Below are 25428 nucleotides of genomic sequence, written 5' to 3' on the forward strand. Positions count from 1 at the left end.
AGAGAAGCGGGGAGAGTTGTGGGTGTTCAGGTGGGATGTGGAGACAAGGAAAGGGCAATGTAGGAGGTTCAGGTGGGATGTGCAGACCAGGAAGGAGATGTGGGAGGTTCAGGTGGGATGTGGAGACAAGGAAGGGGATGTGGGAGGTTCAGGTGGGATGTGGAGACCAGGAAGGAGATGTGGGAGGTTCAGGTGGGATGTGGAGACAAGGAAAGGGCAATGTAGGAGGTTCAGGTGGGATGTGGAGACAAGGAAGGAGATGTGGGAGGTTCAGGTGGGATGTGGAGACCAGGAAGGAGATGTGGGAGGTTCAGGTGGGATGTGGAGACCAGGAAGGAGATGTGGGAGGTTCAGGTGGGATGTGGAGACAAGGGGGGGCTGTACCATAATGGACAGGAGGATTTCAAAGTCTCTCCCACAGTTTTCGCTCTGGTGGTTTTTGCCCCTAGTCGTTGGGATATTAGAATATCTGGTGAATTAGAATAATTATAACTTGAGATATTTTGTTCCAGTGGTATTAATACCGTGGCTGGAATAACTTTAATAAAGTTACTTGACCACGGATTATTTAATGTGCAGCATAAACACTACTCTTCCTGCCTTTCCCTCTGTCTTTAGGGACACCAGGATTTCCTGTTTCAGGGAAAAGGTTGGTTGTAGCAGTGTGGATTGAACTGTTACAACATGAGGAGAGTGCCACTTGGAATACCAGACCATCATTTCTCTGGGAAGCTTTCCAGTAATTCACTTCCTGGTAGGGGAACACTTCCAGAGGGGTATTTTTAATAGCTGGATGTACAAAGAGCACAAAGCCCATCATGTGGATGGTGTCTGCTTAACACCGTGGAGCTGGCACGGCGATTCCTGCACGCTTTCCCACTTGCACACTGGGATTTTTCAGCCCAGAATTATGTCAGCACCCAAGTTTTTTAATCAGTGGGATCAGCATGAGCATCAGAGAAGACACAGTCAGGCTTTTACACTGATGCTTGAGGCTACTGGGCAGAGTCTGTCTTCCAGATCGGGATGAGCAAATGAAGAACCTCCTCCCTCCCAGCTGCTTGTTGCCATCCTCCTCCCGAAGTCTGCCGCTGACTGAGCTCCGTCAGCTGATCTGCTCCGAGGCTCTTGAAACCCTTAAAACTAATCCCGAGTGCTGGGAATAAAGCACTTTAGGGAGTGGTTCTCGGAGCAGCTGATCTGGCAGATCTTTTGAGCTAGTAACACAGGGAAGAGGAGGGAGGTGGAAAACCACGGAGAACGGGCCAGGAGGATTTTTTAAATGGAGTTTGCTGTTGCTGTATCTATTCAGAGAAACAAAAAAAACAGTGGAACTATTTCTCATTGGTTTTCATTCCTGTGGCTTCCTTTATACAAACATGCATCCAGCTAAGCAGAAAAAACAAAATCATTTCCCCCCAAGAACCAGCTTTCAGCTGCAAATAATTTCTTCATCAATTTTCTCACTAATTTAGCAGCTGAGCCAATTCCAGAGCTGGGTCCTGAGAAGAACAAGAAAATGGAACCAGCCCTGTTCAGTGGGATCCCACGCAGGTGTCAGTGACTGGAATTGCACTCCTGGTAATGGTTGCTTTGGCTTTCTGTGTGGAAAGAGGTTTTACAGCCCTGCCGTGGAGTTAAATTACAATAAAGGCACCCTCAGCAGATGTTTGGGATGGTGATCATAGGACTCTTACTGTGTGGTTGTAATGAAAATGTTACAACTTGTGGCTTCTGGCAAGGTGTAAATGTTTGCAAAATACGGCCTTAGATACTTAAAATAAGGTATCCAGTAATTAAAAAAAATAAAAATGTTCACGTCATTGAGGAGACTGGAACCTTGACTACTATTTTTACAAGAGAAACTCACAGAAATGTAATATAACTAAAACTTTAAGGCAATGGCCCCAGGAAGCAAATTTAAGAGCACTGGATTGATACTGCCATGTGTGAGTGGAAAGAATGCTGCTTTGTAGGGAAATGCACGGGGGAATTTTGCAATCGCACCGTGGAACACTTGAAGGAGCACCTCCAGCACCCACTGGGAACAGCAGGTCATTCCTGCCTCACCTTTCACACAGATCCTGTGGCAGTTTGGGAGACCATTCCAAGCCTGGAAGGTAATTCTGACTCCAATTTACCTGGAAAATAATACTGACATCAGTTTACCTGCACCTGAGCTTTGGTAAGCCCCAGCTGCATGAAGCCCTTCAAGAAGGGTTTATACCTGGTTTTCTTCCTTCACTGCTGGTTATCCTGGATTTTTGTTTGTATTGACAGCTATTACGAATATGAAAGGAGAGTGAAGAGGTGATGTCATGAGAATGTCTGCTGAGGTTTTCTTTTCTAAGATGAGGGCCTCAGCAGCTGCAGATTTTAACAAACTGTTGTCAATGGCAGAGTTTTCTTCCCTTTCAGGGATAAGAATTTTAAGTTTAAATTAGGATTTGTATGAATCTTTACAGGAAAAGGGACACTTTTATTGTTTCTACAGTGTTTGCCTTAATACACTGGTGTTAGTATGATGGCTATTGTATTTTACAGTTTTTAAATAGCATTAAATGTACTCAAAAGGAAAACAAAAAAATCCGATTCTGCAGAAAATTACAGGCAGACTCTGTGGATGTAATAGCAATAATACACCAGACTGTTTAATATAGCTGGTTTGGCTCTTGTGTATCCTGCTCTTTCTTCTTAACACTGTAATCAAGTGTAATTACAGGTGTAGACATTTTAATTAAAGGTGAATGAGTTTTAATTAAAGGTGAAAAAAGTAGAATTGGACCAACATTAGCAATGTCTCTGTGACCTAAGCCGAAGAGTGTCATAGTATACACACCTAAGAAAATACTGATTTGTACAAAATTTTCCTATGGAATCTACGAAGTGCCTTTGTGCAGAAAGTTGTGCTTTAAGGTACAAAGCACTCAGGTGCTGCTGCAGCTGTGAGGCAGCGGGAAATCTGTTTGCCACTGAGATTTGCAGGTTTTATTTGGTGCATTATCAGGAGATAGCAATTAGCAGCTTCTCTGCTAAGGCTACTCACAGAGGATGAAGTTATTACAGTTCAGAGCAGTTTGCTGGCAGAACTGTGATGTGAAATACTTGATATTGGCTTTTTTTTTTTTTTCCCCTTTCCTAACTTCAGCATTCTTTGGATTTGACTCCCAATGGGGAGTTTTTGCTCAGTCTTACCCCTGAACAACGTGTCCCACTATCTTTGCAAGTAACACGAGATTGTTATGGTAGCAATGACAGAAATGAAACCCACTGGAACAGATCACCCAGAGAGGGTGTGGAGCTCCTTCCCTGGGGATATTCCAGAACCGTCTGGACAAAATCCTGTGCCGTGTGCTCTGGGATGGCCCTGCTGGAGCTGGGAGGTGGGACCAGGTGAGCCACTCTGGTCCCTCCCAACCTGACCCATCCTGTGATATTTGCATAACATTTGTTACCTTGGATTCAAGTTTTCTTTCTCTTTCTCGGGACTAAAATGATCTTTTTGACAGAGATGCAACTTCTCTTGTGTTTTAAGAGCATATGTGAAAAACTTTAATACACCCAGTTTAATGATAAATTTGAAGTTTGTAGCCACATCCAGAGTGTTTATTGTTGGTCTGAAAAAAAGGCAACCAAACCTGATGTTCCCTTGGTTAGTTTGAAATGTTTGGGATTTTTTTTTTTTACTCAGATAGAAATCAGACATTTTCAACAAGCTTTTCATATAAGTTTAATGTTCAAACATTGCCAAGATTAGTTTCAACTAAAAATGGTTTTTACCTTGACCACTATTGGGTGTCCTGTGTTAAATAAAATCATTAATCCCTTCTGTCTTGACTGTGCTATTTCTGTTCCAAGCAACCCAAGACAAGAGCAGTTGCTATCTTTTTTTAAACACTGTTAATGTAAATACTGATGCCTATATGATTTTTTTTTCTGCACCTTGAGGGTGTTCACTCCTGATCAGAAGTGGCTTCATATTGCTATGACATTATGGGGAAGCACTTTCTGTCACTCCTGGCCTCAGAACCTCAGCTCTTATTTATGGCCAGTGAGCAATAGCTTTGCACCCATGAGTGGAATGACATTTTCTTACCATCTCCCTTGGTGTAACTCTTCGAGCAAGATAGTTTTTAGACAAAGAAATAGTGCAGGAAAATTGTTTATCTGGTCTACAATGATTTTTTTCATGTTTCATGAGTTTACTCTTTCATTTGAGTTAAGTGATACAACTGAAAAAATAATGGCAAAGAAGAAACAACTGAATTGAGTTACTGAAAAACTGTAAAACTAAACAATTTTGCAAACCTCATATGGACAAATTTGATGCAGGTTTTGTAATAGTGAATCAATACAAAAACTTTGGTTTTCAGAGGCCTTTGATCCTTTTGTCCTTATGTCTCTCTATGCCTTTCAAAGATTCATAGCTGACCGTCCTTAAATCCCATTTCTCTATTATCTGTGATTTTTTCATATCAAGGTTGTGATAAAATTAATGACACAGATTATAATTTTGAGGTTAAGAACAAACACTAATGAGGATAAAAATATTTCCATGCAAGGCAATGTCAGACCAAAGGGTGGTGCCTCACAAAGACATTTTATCCCTCATGTGCATTGTATTAGAATTAGAACCAGAGTGTATTGGAGCATTTATGATCAGTATTTACTGGAGTAAATGCACTGCATGATAGAGCAAAGTCACTTCTGTTTTCTGATGGTGCCTACAGTCAATGCTTTGCTTTGCTAAACTTTGCCTTACTAGGTCTAAAATAATTTCCAGTTTGCTCTTAGCATTTCAGATAGGATGTCCAGAAATATCTCTTTGTCCTTTTGGACTCTAAAATTTAGAATATCTTTATTCACCTAATGCTCTGATACCTCCTTTTTCATTAATTTTTCCTTATACGAAATAAGGAACGACAAAAAAAATTCTGTTTATACAGGGAGGTAGTTAAATCAGTCTGTGAGAACCTCTAAATAAAAACTTTTATTTACAAGTGGATTACACATTGTGAAGTACCCCACTGTCATCTTTTTAAAGCTATAAGCCTAAGCCTAAAACACAGATCATTATTTATGATAACTCTTGGATTGTTTGCATAGTTTGATTACAAATAAACCCTATTGCCCTTATGTCTGATATCTTACAGGAATCATATTGCTTGCAGTAGTTGTTTTTGATACTAATGCCCTTTAATACAGACCAATCAGTCTTTACTCACATACTGCCATGATTGGTCTATTTATTTTAAAAATGAAGAAGGATCAGAAAAAGTTCAAAGCCCTCAGAATTTTACTTTGCTGCCTCTGTCACTAAGCACAGTCTTTGCTTGAAGAACGTGCTTAAACCCCAGCTAATTGATTTCATGTTCCATTTTTTTTGTATTTGTAAGTGGGCAGTTGGGGCTGACGGAATCCTTGAGTCCGCAGCATTTTGCTAAATCTTTTTCATACGTGTTTTTTCAAGTTCCAACTATCTAGTGAATTTTATTAATTACAAGAATGTTTCCCAGCTTAGGAGGCAGGCTCCACCAGCCCCAGGAGGTGGGGTAGGGCACACTGCGAAAGAGGAGAACTTTGAGGGCAAGGAAAACTGCTTACCTTTCCCACCCTCCTGCAAATATGTTCCCACAGTAATGAATAGAACTCCCTTTGAAAATCACCCATGCAGCTTCCCCCGACACTTGTGGTACCTCTCTCTGGGTTAGGTTCAGTTTCCCCACAGGTAAAGCTTGTGACTCAGGCAACAGCTCCAAAAACCTCGCTCCTCTCCTGTTTACACATAAAGAATATTTAAGGAAGTTCTGGTGAAACACTCGAAGCTTTGGTGCAAGGAATTAAAATGAGTTTAAGCCCCGTATGGTTGCTCTGATGGAGAAGTGAAGTGGTTTTCGATCTGTCTAGCTCAATATTTTAGTTGACTCACCTTTATGTGCCTCTATGTTTCCATACACACAGGACCTTGGATTTCTCAGATCCTGTTTCAAGCCCTTCCGAGGAAATAAGGGCTTGTCTCCCTCAGGGAGCTATTGTGAAATACACTGGAGTGTGAATTTAAAATGCAGCAGTTTGCCTGCCTTAACTCCTTGTGGGAATGCTCTGTTCTGCACATGGAATGCTCATCAGCTTAGTTTAACCCACTCTACTAAGATTAGAATGACTAAAACCAGGTAACCCTAAATAAAAATGGAGTTTTTAAATGTACGTATTTTTCTTTAAACAGCCTGAATGATATTTATGTTTTAATCAGCTGTACGTTATCAGCCTAAGGAGCTTCACCCATTTCCCGTTTCCTGTTTGATTTGGTTGAAAGCAGTTCCTTGCCCCAAATTCCATGTGTAGCCTCACAAAGTTGTGCCAGCACAGCAGTGGGGCTGAGGGTTAAATTGTGGGGAGCTGAGGGGAGCACTGTGAATTTGGACTGCTGCTGAATGACACCCTGTTTCACACTGCAGAAAATGCAATTTGCAGCCCACTTGCACTCTCAGGTGTGGGGTTTTTGTGGACTGAGGCAGAGGCTAATTAAGGTTTAGTCCCCCTTGTCAGGTAAGTCCTGACTCGTGGGGTGCTGCATCCTGACACCTAATTCAGTTCAGTCATTGTGCAGCCTCCCCATTTCTGCTGGAATTAACCTGCACTGCCCTCGTAAACCTTGAGCAGGAGCAGGGAGAAGTGAAGGGAGGGGACAAGGTAAAAATACACAGAGAAATAAATCAACAGAAACGCATGAACAGACACATGCCTGCTCCAAAGAATGAGGAGCATTCACTCAATTAGTCAAGCCAGACTTTTCAGCTATGAGATGGTAGGTGAGAATTCAGGACCTGGTTTGTGTTGTGGATACTGCAAAATGTTCTGCATTTTTGTAGCTGATGTAATTGTCTCTGTATTGGAGGGAGTTAATTAAATGTTACTGCAGTATTTACTGGTGTCTGTTCGGTTTTTAAAAACACTTAATTCTATGTTCCTGTCAGTTGATTTCCTGCCAAAATGATCTTGCCTTTTCCATGCTTCTATTTTGGTTTATGTTACCTTCAGTACAGTGTAGTTTTATGAACATGTTGCTCTTCATGCCTGTGATAAGGAGGAAGAAATTGTTACCCATCAAAAAAAAAAAAGTTGTTTATTGTCACTGGAAAGGGAGTTCATAAAAAAATTAAAACATACTATCTCAAAAAGTATTTCACATATAAATGTTTTTTATAAAATTCACTTAGTGCTCTATGTTGCATAGGAACTTGTGAGAGATCTTCAGATGTTTTTTCACCTATCTAAAATAGTTGCAAAAACATTTCTACTTTATGGGCACCATGATTTAATGGGATAGTTCCTATCATCCATGGGCAATTCTCAACTTGGAGTAACTGGGAGTTGAACAGGGTTGGGTTTTCCTCATGATTCTGCTGGTGGGTGACAGTTCATAAACCATTCAAGAAGACTTTTGACTTACTTCTACCAGTCAGGATCAGGGTTTTCTCCCTCATAATAATACTTCATGGTGAGCTTACTCTTCCTTCTGTTCAAATCAGGGGAAACACACCTACTGCTGCCCCAGTTTTTCTCATCTCTGTGGTAAGAAAGAGCATTTTTAATGCATTCCCTATATTGCAAGCTACCTCTTGTGTTAAAATTATTGTCATGGCTTCAAAGGTGATGTCCTGCCCTTGGCTGTATTGGAGCAGCCACATTCCATTGACAGTCTTTCATAGCAGATGCCTTGATTGTTTGAGTAAGGGCTAAACTATGGGCTGCATTTGCTGTGCGTGCCATTCAGCTCCAGACCTAGGGAGGGTAGGAGCAGAGCCTCTCCAGATGAAAAGCTGAAGGATAATAAGGCAATTTGTGGGACTCTGCTCCTGGAACACATCGTTCTGGGCTTGCTTTAAACCGATTGGTTTGGCTTTGTTTCGTAAAATGTGTCAACAGCGTTCAAATTTGATTGGAATCCTCTTGGTGAAGCCCCAAGATATGTGTCTCTTCAATTTATGGGTTGAAGTTGCTTTTTGGGGTAGCTGTTAATGACAAAATCCCATCAGTGGATGCAAGGCAACATAAATGTGTTCATTTTCCCTCTGGACATTAGCTGACAGATGCATTATTTGTTGTCTGGAGAACTCAACTCACTCCAGTGACCTGACAGTGTAAAATTTCTAGTCCTTAAGAGGAACAAAAATCACACATCACTGTGATCATAACTTTAGAAAATAAAGCCCATTAGGACAGGTGAAGGGACTCCTCTGGCTGTATAGCCTAAATATGGGAAAGGGAAAAGTCAAGACGTGGAAGAAAAAGAGTATGGTGTGTCTTCAAAGATGTTTAGGAAAAATGAAACTATTTGTTCTGCATGTCTGTGCTAGAAAAGAGACCTAATGGGCATCAGTTACAAGAGAGGTGCAAGATCTCTTGTAGGCAAGGTGAGGTTTCAGGATTTCCTGTCTTTTAATAAGGATTTTAGGGTTCTGTCCCTTTACTAAGCACATGAATCTGTAGCTCAGAACTCTGTACCAGGAAATTTCCTGTATTCCACCCACTGGAGTGGATGTGGGCTGTGATCAAGGTTTTACATTCTTGTTCTTCTTGAGAGCACGTCCTGATGAAGAGCAGAAATGGACTCGTGGTGCCCCTACTTGGTTACAGGAGCTAGGCAAATCCTTTCTGGTAAATGAATTTTATGTATTAATTGCTGAGACCTAAAGATATCCAAAGTGTCATTCAGTTTGAGTCACCTGATTATTCTTATCATCAAGAATATTTTCTTCCTTGCCCCCTGTTCTTGAATTTGCATTTAGTCCTCTTGAATTCTTAAGAGTCTTTGATTTGGTGCAGGCTATGATTTCACCTTTTTAAAAAGGGAGATTTCTGCATAGTTGTCACCTTTGTTAGGTAGATGAGAGACGCTTGTGGCTCCTCCTTGCATGAGAGTATAGGATATTCCTTTACATAGGTCTGAAGTTTTCTCCTGAAAGTAGTTTTTACCTCTATTTACACCTAAACATAAAACCACTTGGGATTTTCCCCTTGTCACATGTCAACATGTCAGAGCTTTCCACTGCTGCTGTTAAAACTTGCTTAGTGTCCACAGTATCAGAGAGCTCCTGAGCTCAAGAGATCTGAGGACAGAGCTTTTCAAATGCAAAAGATTGTTTGGTGGCTTGCTGATTGCTTGTGGTTAACCAGTATGTGAATGTAAATGTAAAAACAGAAAGTGCAAAGATTTAAAAAAAAAAAAGTCAGTAAGTGGAGTTCTGGAGATGTACAGCTGACATTTATTCACTACCCCATCACCCTGGTGGCTCCAGGGACTATGAAGACTGGAGATATTCCAGAACTGTCTGGACACAATTCTGTTCCATGGACATTTGCAGGGTTAAATGTCCTGTGGTGTTTGCAGCACTGCTAACATGATTTTTGTTTTTTTAAGAAGTAGTTTGTGTATTTCTAAAAATATATCAGTCAGACATAAGTATGTGACGGGCTCTTCTGCTTCTGCATAAGAAAGCACAGTCCTCCTGTGCAGTTTTTATTTTGGGTTGGTTGGTTTAGATGGTTTAGGTGTATTTAAAGGAAGGCATAGGCTTAGCTGTATATGTAGGTGGAAGCACTTAAGAACCCCCACAAAAGGAAAGGTTGTGTCCTACTTGTGGAGGAATGGTCAACACCACCAAGTTTTTAGATCATGCAAAAAATCAAGTGTCAGAAAACAGCAAGGGGTTATGATCTCACTTCTGTTTATATTTCTAAGATTTTCATTTAACGTGCATGTGTAATTTAATAAATATTTCTGTTTGACAGAGAAGTCAATTGCATAAAAGCAGGGTTTGCTCCAGGAAGGTTGTCATGTTCATGAAGCACAGAAATTCTCTTGCCTTTGCATGTTTGGTGAATGTTTTCTTCACCAGAATACTCCCTACCTCAACCAACTGTGTATTACGTGGTGTGCTTCCTGCAAGCTAAAAAGGGAGGGACAGGTGGTGTTTTTGTTCTGGTTTTAAGTGCTTAGAATATATTTAGGATTTGTGGATGTTTTGGTGATGGAAAGAAGGTGCATTGACAGAAGATCTCAAACTTGAATCTGTTGTTTTTTTGAACAGATTGTTATTCTGTTTAGGATATTTACTTACTGATAAGCAATCCTTTTCATTAAGCCTAAACTAAATTTGTAGTGACAGAGCATATTGAAACTGTCTCAATGCTATATTACTATATTAGTGAATCTGGCAGCAGCAAGTTATTAATTAATAAATCTTTCATAAGTTATTTGTATTGCCACTAAATAGTTCCTGTTTAAATTCAGAGAAAATATTTGCTTGACAGAAAAGTCGGAAACATTTTGCCAATGAAAGGCTGCTACAAGATCACATGAGGAAACACGGTAAGTTAGAGCTTCTTAAAATGAAACATACTTTTCTCAAGGTTAGATAAACTACAGGTCAGATAAACAACAGAGTTACAAGCATTGTTATATCAGCTAAGAAAATTGATATATGAACCTAGGTCAGCTGTGTTACAAATGCTGGAAAAGTAAGAGCTTTACTGCCTGTGCCTCTGAGGCATGGAAATTCCATTCTTTGTGCCTTCAAACCAAAAAGTTTAGGGGGCTTTTCTCTTTTGCAGTGGCTCCCATGCAGATGTTTATTCTCCTCTTGCACCTCTGTTTATTTGCTTTCACGACCCGGGCTGGGTGAAAGCCCAAGGTGTGTTTCAGCTTGGGCTGCAGCCCTGCAGCACATCGTCAGCCTCACTCACACAGCCCAGTCCTTCCCTGACCTAACCACAACCTCCCTCGGGTCCCCAGAGATTCCCACAAGGCCGACTACGGCAGCGATGACTGTCTGGGAAAGAATCCTGGTGCATCTAAGCACGAGGAAACCTGTGATACTGCTGTCGGACACACAGGAAATGCAGAGGCGCGGCTGGGTCTCTGCCTTGGGAATGGGAATATTCCAGCCATGCAGCCAGACCTGGGAACATTCAGGTTGTATAAACACACGAGTGGCTTTGTGCAGACTTGCTCAGTCGGGGAAGAGTCTGCTTTCTAGTTGCATTCTTAAGGAAATGTGATTTTTCACTGACTACAACTCCACACGTTGATGCTTAGCAACTCCGCATTTCATTAGATTAGACTCAGGGTGCTTTTGGAAAGAAACTGGAAAAAAATCCAAACTGAGATTTTTATTCCTGTTTTATTAACTCGTGAAGCTGTTTGAATATGCTGTTTGGTTTGTTTGGTTGTTTTTTTGTTTTTTTTTTAAATTAAAGCGTAGCAGATTAAGATAGATCTGATATATTAAATAAAGCACCTGGCTAACTGAACTATTTGTTTCTCAGTACTCTGGCTGCACTTAAAACTCTGTGAATTGTACAATGTGCCTGGCTGTCCTTGTCCCCTGATAACTCTGCCTGTGTCCTGCTTGCACAGCCAGGGAAAATCTCAAGGTGGCTCGAGTAGGAACAAGGCTGATGTGAACCTGTGTAAGTGAACTTGGCTGAGGGAGCTGGGAGGCATCCCAGGGTCCAGCTGCTCAGGCACAACCTAAATCCATTCAGATATTGAAGCCTGTTACATCCCTGGTTCATGATTCAGCTTTCTTTAGCAATTCTGGCAGCACACATGTCTGCATGTTGGTGCAGAATGCCAGTGCAGACATGACATTCCCATATTCCTACCCCGGCGTATTGCGTAACAGCTTGCTGATAAATATTGAAATTCTCTTTTAAAGAGCTTGCTTACCTATAAGAAATTATTCTGAAATAAGCTGTGATGTGAATGCAAATGCTGTAGATATTCTGAAATCCCTCCCTGCATGGACACATTCACATGGCAGACAACTAAACGTGGATACTCCCATTCCTAGAGCCTGTTAAATTCACTGACACAGTTTTGCAGATTAAGTTATTCCAGACGGGTTTTCCGCATGAAGCTATTTATGTTATGTCTCTCTGGCCTGAGACAAACTATGAGGAAAAATACCTGTGCAGGGAGTGATCCTGGAGTAGCTGCTATGGATTATATTTTTTTTGAGACAACATGGCTGTTTTCCTCTGGACATTTGTAAAGCAGTGGGCTGATTATAAAACAATGCATGGTTTCAAACTCCTAAAAACCCCAGTTTTTATCCAAATTCAAGCATTCTTTATGGGTTGCTGATTCACACACACAATCAGGGTACGTCCTTCCAGCCCTGCCCGCCCCTCTGCCAGAGGTTCTCCCAGCTCCAGAGTCAGAGCAATCCCATATCTCACAAGCCCTGAGCAGGGCTGTGCCTCGAGGAAATAGATCCCACCGTGGAAGGGGGAGGCAGAGGACGGACACTCTTCCTGCCACCTTTGTGAGCGTGGTAATACCTCAAACACCAAAAGCAATTTGCCAGTGCTTGTCTGTCAGGAGGCCTCCAGACAACGTCCACCTCTTAAAAACCATCTGAAAGTGCCAAGGGCAAAACAATAATCATCATTTTTGTGACGGCCTGGAGGGTGAAACATGATCCTCTACATCTTTCCATCTGTTTTTTGGAAGTAACCTGAAACGCTGTAAATCGACCATTATTTCACTACCCTCTTTATTGGATCTGCATTTCATTTTGATCTCATTCTTTCTCTGTGAATTTTATTCCCAACTGCATTATAATATGTCAATTTTAATATGGTATTTTCATTTTTTCTTGTCACGTAGAAGAAAGTATCTTGGTGAAGCTGTGATACAGAACTGAAAAAATGGGGTTTTTTTTCCCCACCGTAATTCCTTTGTCTCCTCTGTGACAGCAGGTGACAAAATTTGAAGCTCATGGCATGGTGATGTGACAAACCAAGTTGCACATATAAGCACTGGCAAATTATTTTTAACTTTCCCTGAGAAGATGAGAAGCTTAGCCTTTGGGTGCTGGAAATGGGGTAAAATGCATCAATATTTAAGTATTTTTGAGTTCACATTGTGTGGGGATAGAAGGAAATAACTGGAATTTCTAGACCAGAGAGGATGAGTGGTAATGGACAAGAATTTTGTCTATGTGAACATAAAGAAAGGGTGATGGTTGTGGAAAAATAACGTGGATTTGGGCATGGTGTGGATGTGTGGGAAGAAAGAGGGAATGGAAAAAGAAATTAAGAGCACATCAAAGAGGCGTCTGTACTATCCCCTTTCCACAGGTGGAAAAACTGAGGCAGAGAAGCAATTTACACATATCCCACTTTCACTTGTCATTGTCAGAGCCAAAAATTTCTACCTCCCAGTCCTAAACATTAACCACAAGGCTATTCCTCTGTCCTATTATATCTGTTATTTGTTTTACCTTGTTTTCAGTTCTAAGAGTGCCTCTGATCTACATAAACATGTTGAAACACACAGTGATTCAGGTGCCTACAGCTGTGATGTTGAAGGATGTGGTTTTATTTCATGGACTTCACGGACTTCGAGACAGCACTGCAAGAGAGAGCATGTGGTGAGTATTTTAAACAGCAGGATAAAATAGATTTCTGTAAATGAGACTGAAGTTTCAAATCTATGTGCATTTGGTTCCGTGTGAGTTAATGAAATATTTTATTTTTCATCAAATCAAGCATTTATTTACACACATTCCTGGGACTCTTGCAAGTATTGTGCAAATACCTGATTCCTCCTTTTGAGTGCTTTCTGTAAGATACATGCAGTTGCATTCTCAGAGTCTTGAACTCTGGCCAACCTCCTCCCACCTCCTTTTTTTTTTTTGAGGGGAAAAAACCCCACGTGCCAATTCTAATCTCAACAGCAAAGTATTTCAGGGATTAAAATCCAACATCACCTTTCTGTATTGGAGCTCCATGCTTAGAACTAATATGTTACCTGAAAATAGGGAAACTTTTAATCATGTGAGTATGGTCACACATTAAAATTCACTTTGGGCTGCTATAATTTATGCATGCTTGCTGCCTGTTTCTTCAGCTTCCTGAGCTGTGATCACTGCTGCACTGTAAAATGAATGTATTTTAGTGGGATCTGTTGTCACCCTGCTCTTGGAGATCTGCAGTACTGATGGCCAGTGCAGAGAATTTCCACCTTCACTGGGGTTCCTTAATCAGACAAGTTCTAATAACCACAAGCTGGAAATATTTTAGGAAGCTATTCCAAGAGTTCTTCAGTTACTTAGTGTGGTTTTCCCCTTTTCAACAGGGGATTAATTTTTGTCATATATACGTGCAAACCTCCCATGATTTTAACAATCTTTCTTTCCAAGATTAATTCTGAAATATAAATTCCATACCTGTCAAAACTTTTCTCCTGGAGTTACTCACTGACGTGACATCTTCAAAAAGTTCACAAACTCAGCAGCCATTCTCATTTCAGGTATGCTGCCAGCAGATTCTTGATCAGATCATAAAGTACTTTTTTCTAAAACGTTCTCTTTTAGAGATCCAGATAATTAATTTAATGTTTTCTTAATTCAGGTTCTGTTTTAGACATTCTGAGTGTGAAACAATTTACTACTTTACATTAGGTTTTCCATCATGATAGTGAAATTTAAAATGGTTCAACCAAGGAAATAAAAGCATTTTTCGCTTTTATAGCTTTTACAGCTGTGAAAAATCTTGTCACCTGTGTTGTTGGAACCGATTTTTTAACCCTGCAAATTGTAGCCACCAAAGAGAGTACAGAAATATATGAACAGCTTCTGTAGCATAAACAAGCTGTTCCCTCCGTTTCGGAAAATCCAACAAATTAAATATTATTATGAATATGTATCTCCTATTTTCTCTTACATGCTGGTTATTTGATGAAATCTACTTATTGGAACCCTCTTGGCAGGTGTTCCATCCCAGAGAGTGCCTTTTGTTTGAGTGCCACATAGTAAACAACAACACAATTCATCTTTTAATTGCTGACATTATCAGTTTTGGCAATCTAATTAGATGTTACTCTTATTTTCTGCTGCAAATGCTATGTTTGTAGTTTATGTTTTCACTATTTTCAACTTTTTTTTCCCCTCAGACATAAAGATGACAATGAAAGTCATCAGAGTTTGGATGCAGCCAAGGGTTTGGCTCAGGATCTCTAGATGGTGACAAATAAATCTTGACCAAGTCAAAATAGTTTTGGAAGACAAGAGGGGACACTTGAACAAGCTCCAGCCCCCATCACCAGCTACTGGAGAAAATGTCCTGGTAGAAACAAACATTTCTCTGCCAGAGCCAGTTTGTGTTGACCTTCAGGCTTTGCTGGGAACGTGTTTTACTTCTGCTGAAATTGATGAGCAACACCAATCAGCACCAATCAGCACCAATCAGCACCAATCAGCACCAATCAACACCAATCAGCACCAATCAACACCAATCAACGTGGTGGAAAACTTGGTAGAAATGCAACTGCGCTTGGGAATTCAGGTAGATTTCTAGAAAAACAGTCTTTTATTGGATTTCTACTATGAAAAATAATCAGGTTTTTTACTCTTTGGAAGAGGCTTGCTTTCTTAAACAGAGCAAGTTTCAAAGTTTTCTCTTTTATCCTTGTCAAATCTCGTATATAACACTGTGTTTTCTCAGCTTTCTTGTAAAATTATTCTGATGTGCTCGGAGAATAGATGCAAGATCAACACAACGTTATGCACATACAGTAAGTTCATTTGTACCCTTTTTAAGAAGAAACTTTTAAGTTCTGTATTTTTATATAGCATATACATGTGTTCAGTTATTTATTAAAAAAATACAGTCCATAGGGAAAATCTTGAGCCAATGCACAAGAGTTTGAGTTGGTAGGTAAAAAGTCCCATTTTTTTATTAGCCCATGACGTTATTTATTAGAAATTAGCTAATAGTTTGTGAGATGTAGAGAAGAATATAAAAATGTTGGCAGGTTTCTTAGCTTTATTGAGTGACTTCAAAAACACTTCAGGAGCTGTTAGAGATACTTTCTTGCTACAATGGAAATATTGCAAAGGAATTTAAAAGCTCCGTTGCAAATGTAGTCAGAATAAAAGGGGCAGGTGTAAAAATCTCCCCCCATGGCTGTTCCTGTCTCAGAAGCTCCTGCTTTGCAGGCAGCTGAGAGCTCTGTGCTCAGGTTTGAATCTTATTAAATGTGCTGGGCTGTAAAATGATGTTTCAAGAGCACTTGAGCCATCTGTGCAGAGGGGGAAGGCCAGACACATGTGGGTGTCAGCCTGATTTTAATCTGCTTTAGTGCATGAATCAGGGAGGCAGCATTTTTAATACTTTACAGCTCAGGTAAAACTGACTCACGTTTCTCTGGGCAATGGATTGGTACCACTATAGCCTCTGGGATTTCCCCTGCTAAATATCAAAGGCCTGCAACAAGCAGCAGAGGTGTTAACGCTTCCCAAAGAAAGAGTCTTTTATAATGGAAAGTATTAGTCAGCCAGAACACACACAGGAGCCTTTTCCAGGTTTTTACAACAGCTTACCTGAAGTCTCTAATCCAATATTCCACATTTTACTCCCCATGCCTGATGGGGAGGTCGCTGCCTTTGGTGCAGGCTGCACTGCAGGTAGCAAGGTTAATTTACACCAAGGCCATTCAGGGCTTCACAGGGCAGATTAAAACACGGCATTTATTTGATTTGTACTTGTGCTGTGGAGCTGCACTTGCTGGCCAAGAATATGACCTGCAAGTCCTAAATTCCCACCACTTACATTTTGTAAGGTAAAATCAACTGTGGGGTCAGACCAAATGGGATGATAACTTATTCGTGAAGAACTATTTTTGAAATTTTTTTTAAATAATTGCTCTTGGTTATGCTGCTAAATGACACTCTAGAGTTTTATTCTGTTGTTGCTTAAGTACCTGGTTTATTTCATTATTATTTACAGAGTTTGCATTCACACAAGGGGTTGGCAAAGATAGTAAGTTACATCCATTTTTTTGGTCAGTAGTAACTTACAGTTTTGTATTAGTTTGTATACAGAGGTTTTGCTAACACCCGTGTATCTAGTAGACAACAGTAGTTAGCAAAGAAGAATTTCAGGGTTTTTTCCGGGGTTTTTCAGATTTGATGGCAAATTTTTTAATAATCTTACGTTAAAATTTTAATAATCTCATGTTGAGATGCTAATAATATTTCGTTACGATTTTAACAATATTTTATATTATATATTAAAATATTTTAATATTTAATAAATCCAGATTATTAGCACCCCAAGATGCTGCTGTGAATGTACAAAGTAAAAGATCAAGCTGAAAGCATTTTGGTGACAAGCAGAGCCTTTTTTTTTTTTTTTCCTGATTTTGATACCAGTTTTTTTTCTTTTTTTGGGTGCTGAACCAACTGTGCGTGAACCCATTTGGGGTTTGGAAAGTAGAACTTTGGTTGTGCTTAACTTTCGAAGTGATTCTGAAGCCGATTTCTCCGCAGCAAGGGCTGAGCGCTGTCGCTGAGAAGAGGGCAGGGAGCGCCTGCGGCCGGAGCGCTCGGAGCGCACACGGGGCTTGTGGCTCGCAAATCCCTTTGTCCCACGCACACTTCACCCCGTGCCTCCCAGGAGAAAGCGGCTCTGCCACAAACGAGGCATCGTTTGCCGGGATTTGTGGGATCCAGCCTGAAAACCAGCTCGTGGGCTGAGGTGGCCGTGAGTCAGCGGGGACCGGTTCTCGTGGAGCCGGAGCATCAGATAAGGAGCTGGCGCAGGATGGAAAACCAGCGCGGTGTCTGGCTGCGGCTCTGGCACGGGATCCCTGGGGATTTCGGTGGCGACCAGCCCAGCCCTGGGCTCTGTGGAGGCAGGAGGAGCTCGCCGTGCTGGCAAAGAGCCCTTCTGGCCGTGGCCCTCGGAGGTGGTGCCCTGCAGCGCAGCCGGCAGCAGGGGAAAAATGTACCCGAAAAATGAGCGCGGCTGCCGAGGAGCAGAGCGAGACCGAGCTGGGGGAAATCATGCAGAACGTGTTTGCTGTTCTCAGAAGGTTTAAGAATTAAAATGTAAACCTAGGCATTCTTCTCCCGAATACCACACAAACAACCGTGCTAGTCATTTACTGCTAACGTAAATGTGATTAATATTTTTTTTTTTTAAACTAGTACTTTTTCACATTGTGCAGGGTCTCTACCATCATATACAGAGCTGATAACAAGGTGCATGTAAAATTTGGGTTGTTTAATACTTCTCAATTAGGTTCCTGAATGCAGGGCTTTTTAATTATTCTTAGAGGGGAAGAATGTTAGCAAAGAAAGTTCAGTAGTTTCTATAAAGCCGTAGTGAAAAAGCACAGTGTTTGTCTCTGGGAAAAAAAGAATCTCAAAGCTGGTTCACTAAGCAGTGCTGTTATTTTGCACAAGCTTTAAAGTGTAGTGTCTGGGAGAGGAGTGGTTGCCCTGATACGGTTTTTAGCATATAATTCGATGAAATAAGGCATGTTAAAAGCAATCTGCAAAGCCTACCTAAAGCACCAAACCAGTAATTTTCTTTCTAGATCACATCAAATACAGAGTTTGTTCTGTTACTGTCTACAGCAAGAAGCTTATGTGATCTCCAGCAAATGATGATGTGCCTCAGTTCTCTGCCTCTAAAGAAGAGTTCTCATCTTTACAAGGAAGCCACAAGGTTTTTATTAACCTGTGTTCTCATTTGTTCAGCTATGGTGAGCACTAAAACCACTCTGCTGAAGGCCCAAGCATGGTCCCCAAACAGCCTTTTAATTCCTGGCTTAACTTTCGTGCATTCAAATCAATTTATAAAGGAACGAATTCCTGGGGTGGTTAGCAGGCAGAGCTGCCATTACCTTCAGCTCTGAACTCACAAAAATTCACACATGTGCCCAGACCAGTCCAGTCCAGTGTGTCATTGACTTCAGAAGGATTATCCGCACTTTGCTTTTTAAAATACTTCCTTCAGTAAAAGTTGGTTTCAGAATTCCCACCTTCTTCCTACTGCTCATTTCCATCTCCACTCCACACCACACTTCTCCACGGTTCGTGAGGGTGCTTTAAGTGAGACCAGCAAGGAACTCCAGCATCTTCTCCAATGTGCAACCGTGCCCCTTTCATCACCTTCTTCCGGAGGCAGTTTCCTTCCAGCCCACTCGCCTCCCTTGCTGTTGACATTAAGGAGCACCTGGTCAGGCAGGCCAGCTTTCTGATCTGTCTGAAAACTAACCAAGGGAGTTTTTTTTCAGTGAGATCACTGAGCTGATTCAGTTACCGTTCAACCACGTGAATGCAAATGCAGCCGTGTGAATACCAGCACAAGAAGGGGACAGCAGCCTCCTTCAGAGCTTTGGGTTGGCTTAACCCAGCTGCACTATTGCACCATCTGTGTGTAAAAAGCCAAACATAGCTAAATATTTGCAGAGTGGTCAAAGAGATGGATTTTTGTTTAATAGTTTTGCAAATTAGTGCTGTTTTATATCAACTTTAAAGCTGTTACCTCGTTGCCAGCTGCTCTCTGCTCACAGAATGTAAAAGCAAAATAGTTTAGCTCTAACATACAGGACAAAGGTGCCCTGAGACCTTCTGAAGCACCAGGTTGGTTGAGTTCACTCATGCCAAGCAACCCTTTAGAAACATTTCATTCTAAAAAGACCAGGCTGAAGCACTGCATTGAATCCTGTTCTCTGAAAGGACCAGGAAATACTGCAAGACACCAATGCAGAGTAAGAAGAGAGTTTCTCTGCTGTGCCCCTGCTAACATACACGCAGAGGAGAGAAGGAATTACATGAGACTGGTTACCTTGCCACAAAAAGAGAAATCAGGTTGGTTGCACAAGATTTGTTCTCGATAAACCGAGTACTGACTGTTGTCAGCCTGGCCAACTATTAAGATATTTTTAATTTTTATTTTATTTATCTATTTATTTATTTATTTTTATTCAGTGACTTGACTGCTCTGGAATTCACTTGCTGGCTTCTTTTTCTGCCTCTTGAAGACAAGCTCATCTGGTGTCCTTTCCTAGCCTTCCTACACTTCATCAAGAAAAAGCTCAGAGTCTGGGAAGCCAGTCCTCTAAGCACCTTAAATGTGAATTTTATTTAGGCCTAGCCCTTTTGAAAGCACTTAAGCAATTGAAATTCTCTCAGATGAGCTCTTTCCGTGTTCTGTCATGAGCTCTGACTCCTTTCTTGCTTGGTGTTTGTTGAATTAATTCTCAAATCACAGTGGAGGCAGAAGATACACATTTTATTTTCTGGTTAAACTTAACTGCCAGCTAAGTGCAAGCTGGGTTTTGTCTTGCTTAACTTTCACCATCTTCCCAGTGAAACAGGAGTTTGAGTGACAATGCATCATTAGAGGAATTAAATATCTGGTGTGCTATTTGGAACAAAGTCATGCACTCTTCGAAAAGTCCAGGCCCCTGGTTCTCCAAATCACTTCAGTTTAAGCAGAGCTCCTTGAGAGCATGGCACACTCTCCAGGCTGATCCACTGAGAGCTGAATCCCAAAAGAAAGCAAGGAACAAGTCAGGATGATATCCAGGAGAAGATGACCAGATGAAGGTGTATTGTTGGGTCATAGAGGTGACCCATGAGCTTCTCTCTACACACAGCTATTTCTTATTCCTGATTTATTTATACATAGATGTTCTCATTCAGAGTAAGCCATTGTTTAGTTTAATCCAGAGTAAATTAAGCAGGAAGAAATCCATGTGGAATAAAGCTTTGAGAACAAGCTTCATGTCCTGTGTCTTTTGAAAGTAATTAAATGTCTCTGTAGACTCTTTTTTAAACTGAGCTTTGCAAAGAACAGCTATTATCCTGGCTTTAAAACACATTGTCCTCTATCTATTGCCCAACCTGCCAGATTAAATGACACACACTGGCTGCCTAGAACAATCACCTCGAGTCTGATACTCAGTGTAACAAACAAAGACGAGCTTTACTAACCTTCAGACCTGTGATAGGTGTGAAGGTCGCGATGCAGATCAGAGCAATCTCTTCACCATCCTGTTACATACCAAAGGGTGCAGGCTCCTTCCTTCCAAGTGCAGCATCCCAGTGACAGAGTGAGACCCTGTATCCATTGGTCTGAGTCATGGCTGGACATGAGCCCAGGTGTGTCCAGATGGCCGAGAAAGGCAATGGCACCTGGCCTGTATCAAAAATAGTGTGACCAGCAAGACCAGGGCAGAGATTGTCCCTCTGTGCTGGGCACTGCTGAGGCCACACCTCGAATGCTGTGTCCAGTGCTGGGCCCCTAAATGCAGGAAAGATACTGAGGTGTGTCCAGGGAAGAGCAAAGGAGATGGCGAAGGATCCAGCGAGTCAGTCCTGTAAGGGGTTGCTGAGGGAGGTGAGAGTGTTTAGGCAGGAGCAAAGGAGGCTCAGGGGGGACCTTCTGACTTTCTACAACTCCCTGACTGGAGGGGGCAGCCAGGGGGGTCAGGCTCTGCTCCCAGGGAACAAGGGACAGGATGAAAGGCCACAGCCTCAAGCTGCACCAGGGGAGGTTCAGGGGGGAATTAGGAAGAATTTCTTCACTGAAAGGGTGGTCAGGCATTGGAAGGAGTACCCAGGGAGGGGCTGGAGTCCCCATCCCTGGAGGTGTTCACAAAACTGGATATGGCACTTAGTGCTATGGTTCAGTTGACGAGGTGGAGATTGGTCAGAGGTTGGACTTGATGATCTTGGAGGTCTTTTCCAAACAGAACGATTCTGGGAGTCCTGTGGTCCCTGCAATTAGATCCACAAAAGGATCCAGGAAATCTAGCGCTGGGATCATCAAAGCTTCTAGTCCCACAGGCACCTAAAACCCAGAGACGTGTCAGTTCTCGGCAATAGCTTCCCGGAGCCTAAAAATTGTTGCTTCAGAGCGTGCCTGGACAGACAGCAGCCTGGGGCGGGCTGGCCGGAGTCCCACACACCGGGCCGGGATGCACAGGTCAAGGGACGGAGGCACGGGGGCCCGCTGCGGTTCCCTGGGCAGGGGAAAAAGAAAAGGCAGGAATGCGATGGCTGGTGCTTCCCTCTCTTTTATTTAACAGCTTGTTTGTCACACCTTGTTTGTCAGAGCTCAGCAGCGTGCGCGGCGCTCCCCTCCCGCCCCAGCGCTTTGGCCGGGGGAAGCTCTGCACGCGAGCGGCACCCCGGGGCAGCTGGAACCGGGCAACTGCCCCGCTCGCCTGTCCCGGCAGAGAAAAGGGACCTGTGCAAAACCCACCCACTCGCCCGGCCCAGGAAGTGACGCCAGCCCGGTCCCCCCGGCACACCTGACTCACCTGGGCGGGCGGACGGGGCGGCAGCGGCAGCGCTGCGCTCCGCGGAGCCGGGCGGTGTCCGGGCGCAGCAGCGGCGATGGCGAGGGACGGCGGCTCCCCCTGGGCCATGGGGCTGCTGAAAACCTTCGAGGAGAGCGAGTTCAGCAGCTGGGAGAAGATCGGCTCGGGGGGGTTCGGGCAGGTGTATAAGGTGCGGCACCTCCACTGGAAGACCTGGCTCGCCATCAAGTGTTCGCCCAGCCTCCATGTGGATGAGAAGTAAGGGGGGGACAAGGGGAATGGGGACAATGGGGGGACAAGGGACTCTTCCCACAGAGGCACTCCGAGCCCTCAGTCGCCCCGCGGATGCGCAGCCGGGGAGCCGCGGAGCGACTGAGAGCTCCCTGTGTGCAGCCCTGCCCGTCTCACAACCAACAGCAACAACAGATGCCGTGAAATGTTCCCTGTGTCCTGCCCGTTCCCTCGCAGCCATTCGGAAGGCATTTCTGCCCTGCCCAGCCCCGGCTGTGCGTGTGTCGGCTTGCACTGACACACCGGGCCCGCTGCGGCCCCACAGCCACAGGGCGCAGTCCGCGACGGGACGGGCAGGAGGAGGACTGGAAAGGGGATCCAGGGGCTTGGGAAGAGCCAGGCCTTTAGCTCGCAGTGTAGAAGTCGCGATACATGTGGTGGCAGCGGGCTCGGGCTGGGGGGCGTTGGGGTGTGGGCGCTGGAGCCGCGGGTTCGGTGTCTTGAGGGAGCGGGTGCTGAAGGGAGACGTGTTGGGAAATGTGTCCGGCTCCAGTTCAGGCACAGCGCTTCTCCGTGTGTCCGGCTGCTCGGGGTGAGCCCTCACTGGGGGCTCCAGTGTGCAGCTGTGCTGGATTGCAGGAAAAGGTGGCCCACGGTGGGACTCCCCGGCTCCCCGGCCTGTGTCACTCGTGGTAGTCCTTGGTGAGGACGATGGGCTGTGCTGTGCTCACGCTGTCTGTGTGTGATGACAGAATCATAGACCGGTTTGGGTTGGAAAAGACCTTAAAGATCACCCCGTTCCAGCTCGCTGCGATGGGCAGGGACACCTTCCACTAGACCAGGTTGCTCCAAGCCCCGTCCAAGCTGGCCTTGAACACCCCCAGGGATGGGGGCTATCGAGGGCAGGTCTCCTTTCCTAGGAGAATAAGGCTGTCAGATGCATCTTTAGAAACATCCTTGTGTTGTAGGGACAGTAGTGGCTTCCAGCAGCTCAGCCTCTGTGCAGAGGGAGGTGAATATGCACAAGTCATGTTGATGGAGCTTTCCTAGCTCCACTTGATCTTTGGGATCTCTGCCAGCTCACAAGCCGATTCTGCAGCTCAGTTTTTGAGACGTGGATTGGCTCAGTCACAAAAGGTTTCCCGTTGTTTCCTTTCCTGCAGAAGGAGGGAGATAAGATTAAAACTGTTTGTAAACCCATCTTCTGCAGGATTTCTGGGGTAGTGCAGCATCTTTTCCATTATCTGAATTTCTGACTTTGCAGTAGGCACGGCTTATGGAGTATAGTAAATGAAATTAAATGTCCTTTGCGGAGGGAGAGTTTACTATATGCATTGGGTAACTGTGCTGCCTGTGAATAAAATGGAAAAGACCTTTAAGTTGCAGAGTGAGTTTTATTGTGCTAACCTGCAAGCCCTCCTACTACTAAAACCTCAAAGGAGATTTCAGGTTTGATGCTTATTGATCAAAATAGTACTGTAGCTGATTAATTTTGAAGTTAAGATTAAAACGTCTTAAAAATAAGCTAGAACATTTGTAATACTTTTCATTTGCAGTGTACATCTAAAAATTTACTCAGAAAGTTGATTTTTGCTCTGAGACAAAGGATGCTGTTGCCTATTTTAATATGAACAATTAATTTTGAGATTTGCTATCAGATCTCTATATTAATATATTCCATGTGCAGTAGAGAGCCAGCTGTCCCTCCGTGGCTATGAGGTGTGCAAATATTGGAAGACCATACAAACATGCAGGTCAGGAAGCAAAAAATGCCATCTGAATTGGAGAACCTTGAGGGCATGGGGCTCCTGCAGCTTCTCATTGATTTTAATAAACTGCTTCTTGAAATAGTAATTTATTTACTGCAGAATTTGTGCTTCAGATGCTTGAGGAGAGCATTGATAAGAAATTAGAGTATCCCTGGCCTTTGAAAGAGCTGCTCCTGCAAAATAAATCTACACTGAATTTTTTATTTTCTTTTTTATTTCTCCTTTAGTTCTTGGGCTGCTCTACCAACCCCGTTTCAGAAGTTGGTTGCTTTTCACCCAAAACTTTTCTAATAAACTTGTGCTATTCAAATGGTGGGGTGGGGGGCACAGACAGAATCAAACACTGCCTCTTTAGCTGGCAGGTTGCAACAAGCCTTTGTAATTAGGTTGTTAATCCAGGAGATTAACTGGACTAGCTGTTTCTTGGAACCCTGTGAAGAGTAAGAAGAATTTCCAGTGGTATCAGAAACATTAACTGAAAAGCACAGAGGCTTTTTCTGATGTATTTATTTGGTACCACATTAAAACCCTGTTTGTAATGGCTTGGTGGTGGTAATACTCTGTGTAGTCTCTCTTTCGGTGTTTCTGCAGACAGTGAGAGATTTGGAGTAATTCCCTCGGCAATTATCACATCATAGAGCCAAGTGGCCTCAAGCAGAAGAAAAACTGAATGTAGAGCCAGAAGTGTTTTCTATCTTTAAGCCCAAGCCCTCTCAGACGATCCAGCCAAATTCCATTCCTAACACCTTATTTGCTCCTGCTTTCCCGGCTCCTGAGATCTCGTTTCCCACATGGGATTCAGGATGCTCTCAAGACGGGAGATTCAATGTGAATCCAAACAAAAGAGTGTGTGACGGAAAGGTGCAGGAGCCTCTCCCCCAGGACGTGCAGTGGAGAGGGTGAAGTCTCTTCTCTACCCGTGTGGGCCAGAATGGAAGTGTGGTCTGGAGAAAAAGGGTGGCAAGCTGGGAGAGAGAGAATACTGTGTGGATTTCCTCTGCTGAACGTAAACGTGCAGATTGTAAGGATGTAACATTTCCTGGAGAGGGCTCTTTGCTGGAGGCGTTGGCCATGGGGGTGACTACAGGGTGTGGAGGTGGAAAAAAATTCCTGATTAGGGGGAAAAAAAATGAGCAAAGCCCTACATATGTCTCCCTCTGCACATCCTGGATTTGGGAATGGAGCAGGACTTAGACATTTAGGAGGTTTTAGGAATGCCTTGCTGTTAGTGGACATTTATTTAGGTGGTGAAGGTGAATGAACGTCTTTTCTGTGTAGGGAGAACCTAAGATTCAC

At 43.1% G+C, this 25428-nt stretch overlaps 1 protein-coding gene and 1 long non-coding RNA gene across 2 annotated transcripts in view; both read left to right on the forward strand.

Moving 5' to 3' along the window:
- The first annotated feature begins 909 nt into the window (after positions 1–909).
- LOC109143965 lies at positions 910–17873 on the forward strand. The gene is made up of 4 exons (XR_005602082.1): positions 910–2120; positions 13304–13442; positions 14966–15357; positions 17343–17873. It is a non-coding gene; the product is annotated as an uncharacterized LOC109143965 (long non-coding RNA).
- A 4149-nt stretch (positions 17874–22022) lies between these two features.
- RIPK4 (receptor interacting serine/threonine kinase 4) overlaps positions 22023–25428 on the forward strand; it is a 21216-nt gene continuing 17810 nt past the window's right edge. Inside the window, exon 1 of the mRNA XM_039555770.1 lies at positions 22023–22391. Coding sequence (XP_039411704.1) covers positions 22209–22391 — 183 coding nt within the window. The 5' untranslated portion in view covers positions 22023–22208. The remainder of the gene's footprint in view (positions 22392–25428) is intronic.

This window comes from Corvus cornix, chromosome 1 (genome assembly GCF_000738735.6).
Source record: "Corvus cornix cornix isolate S_Up_H32 chromosome 1, ASM73873v5, whole genome shotgun sequence".
NCBI lineage: Eukaryota > Metazoa > Chordata > Aves > Passeriformes > Corvidae > Corvus > Corvus cornix.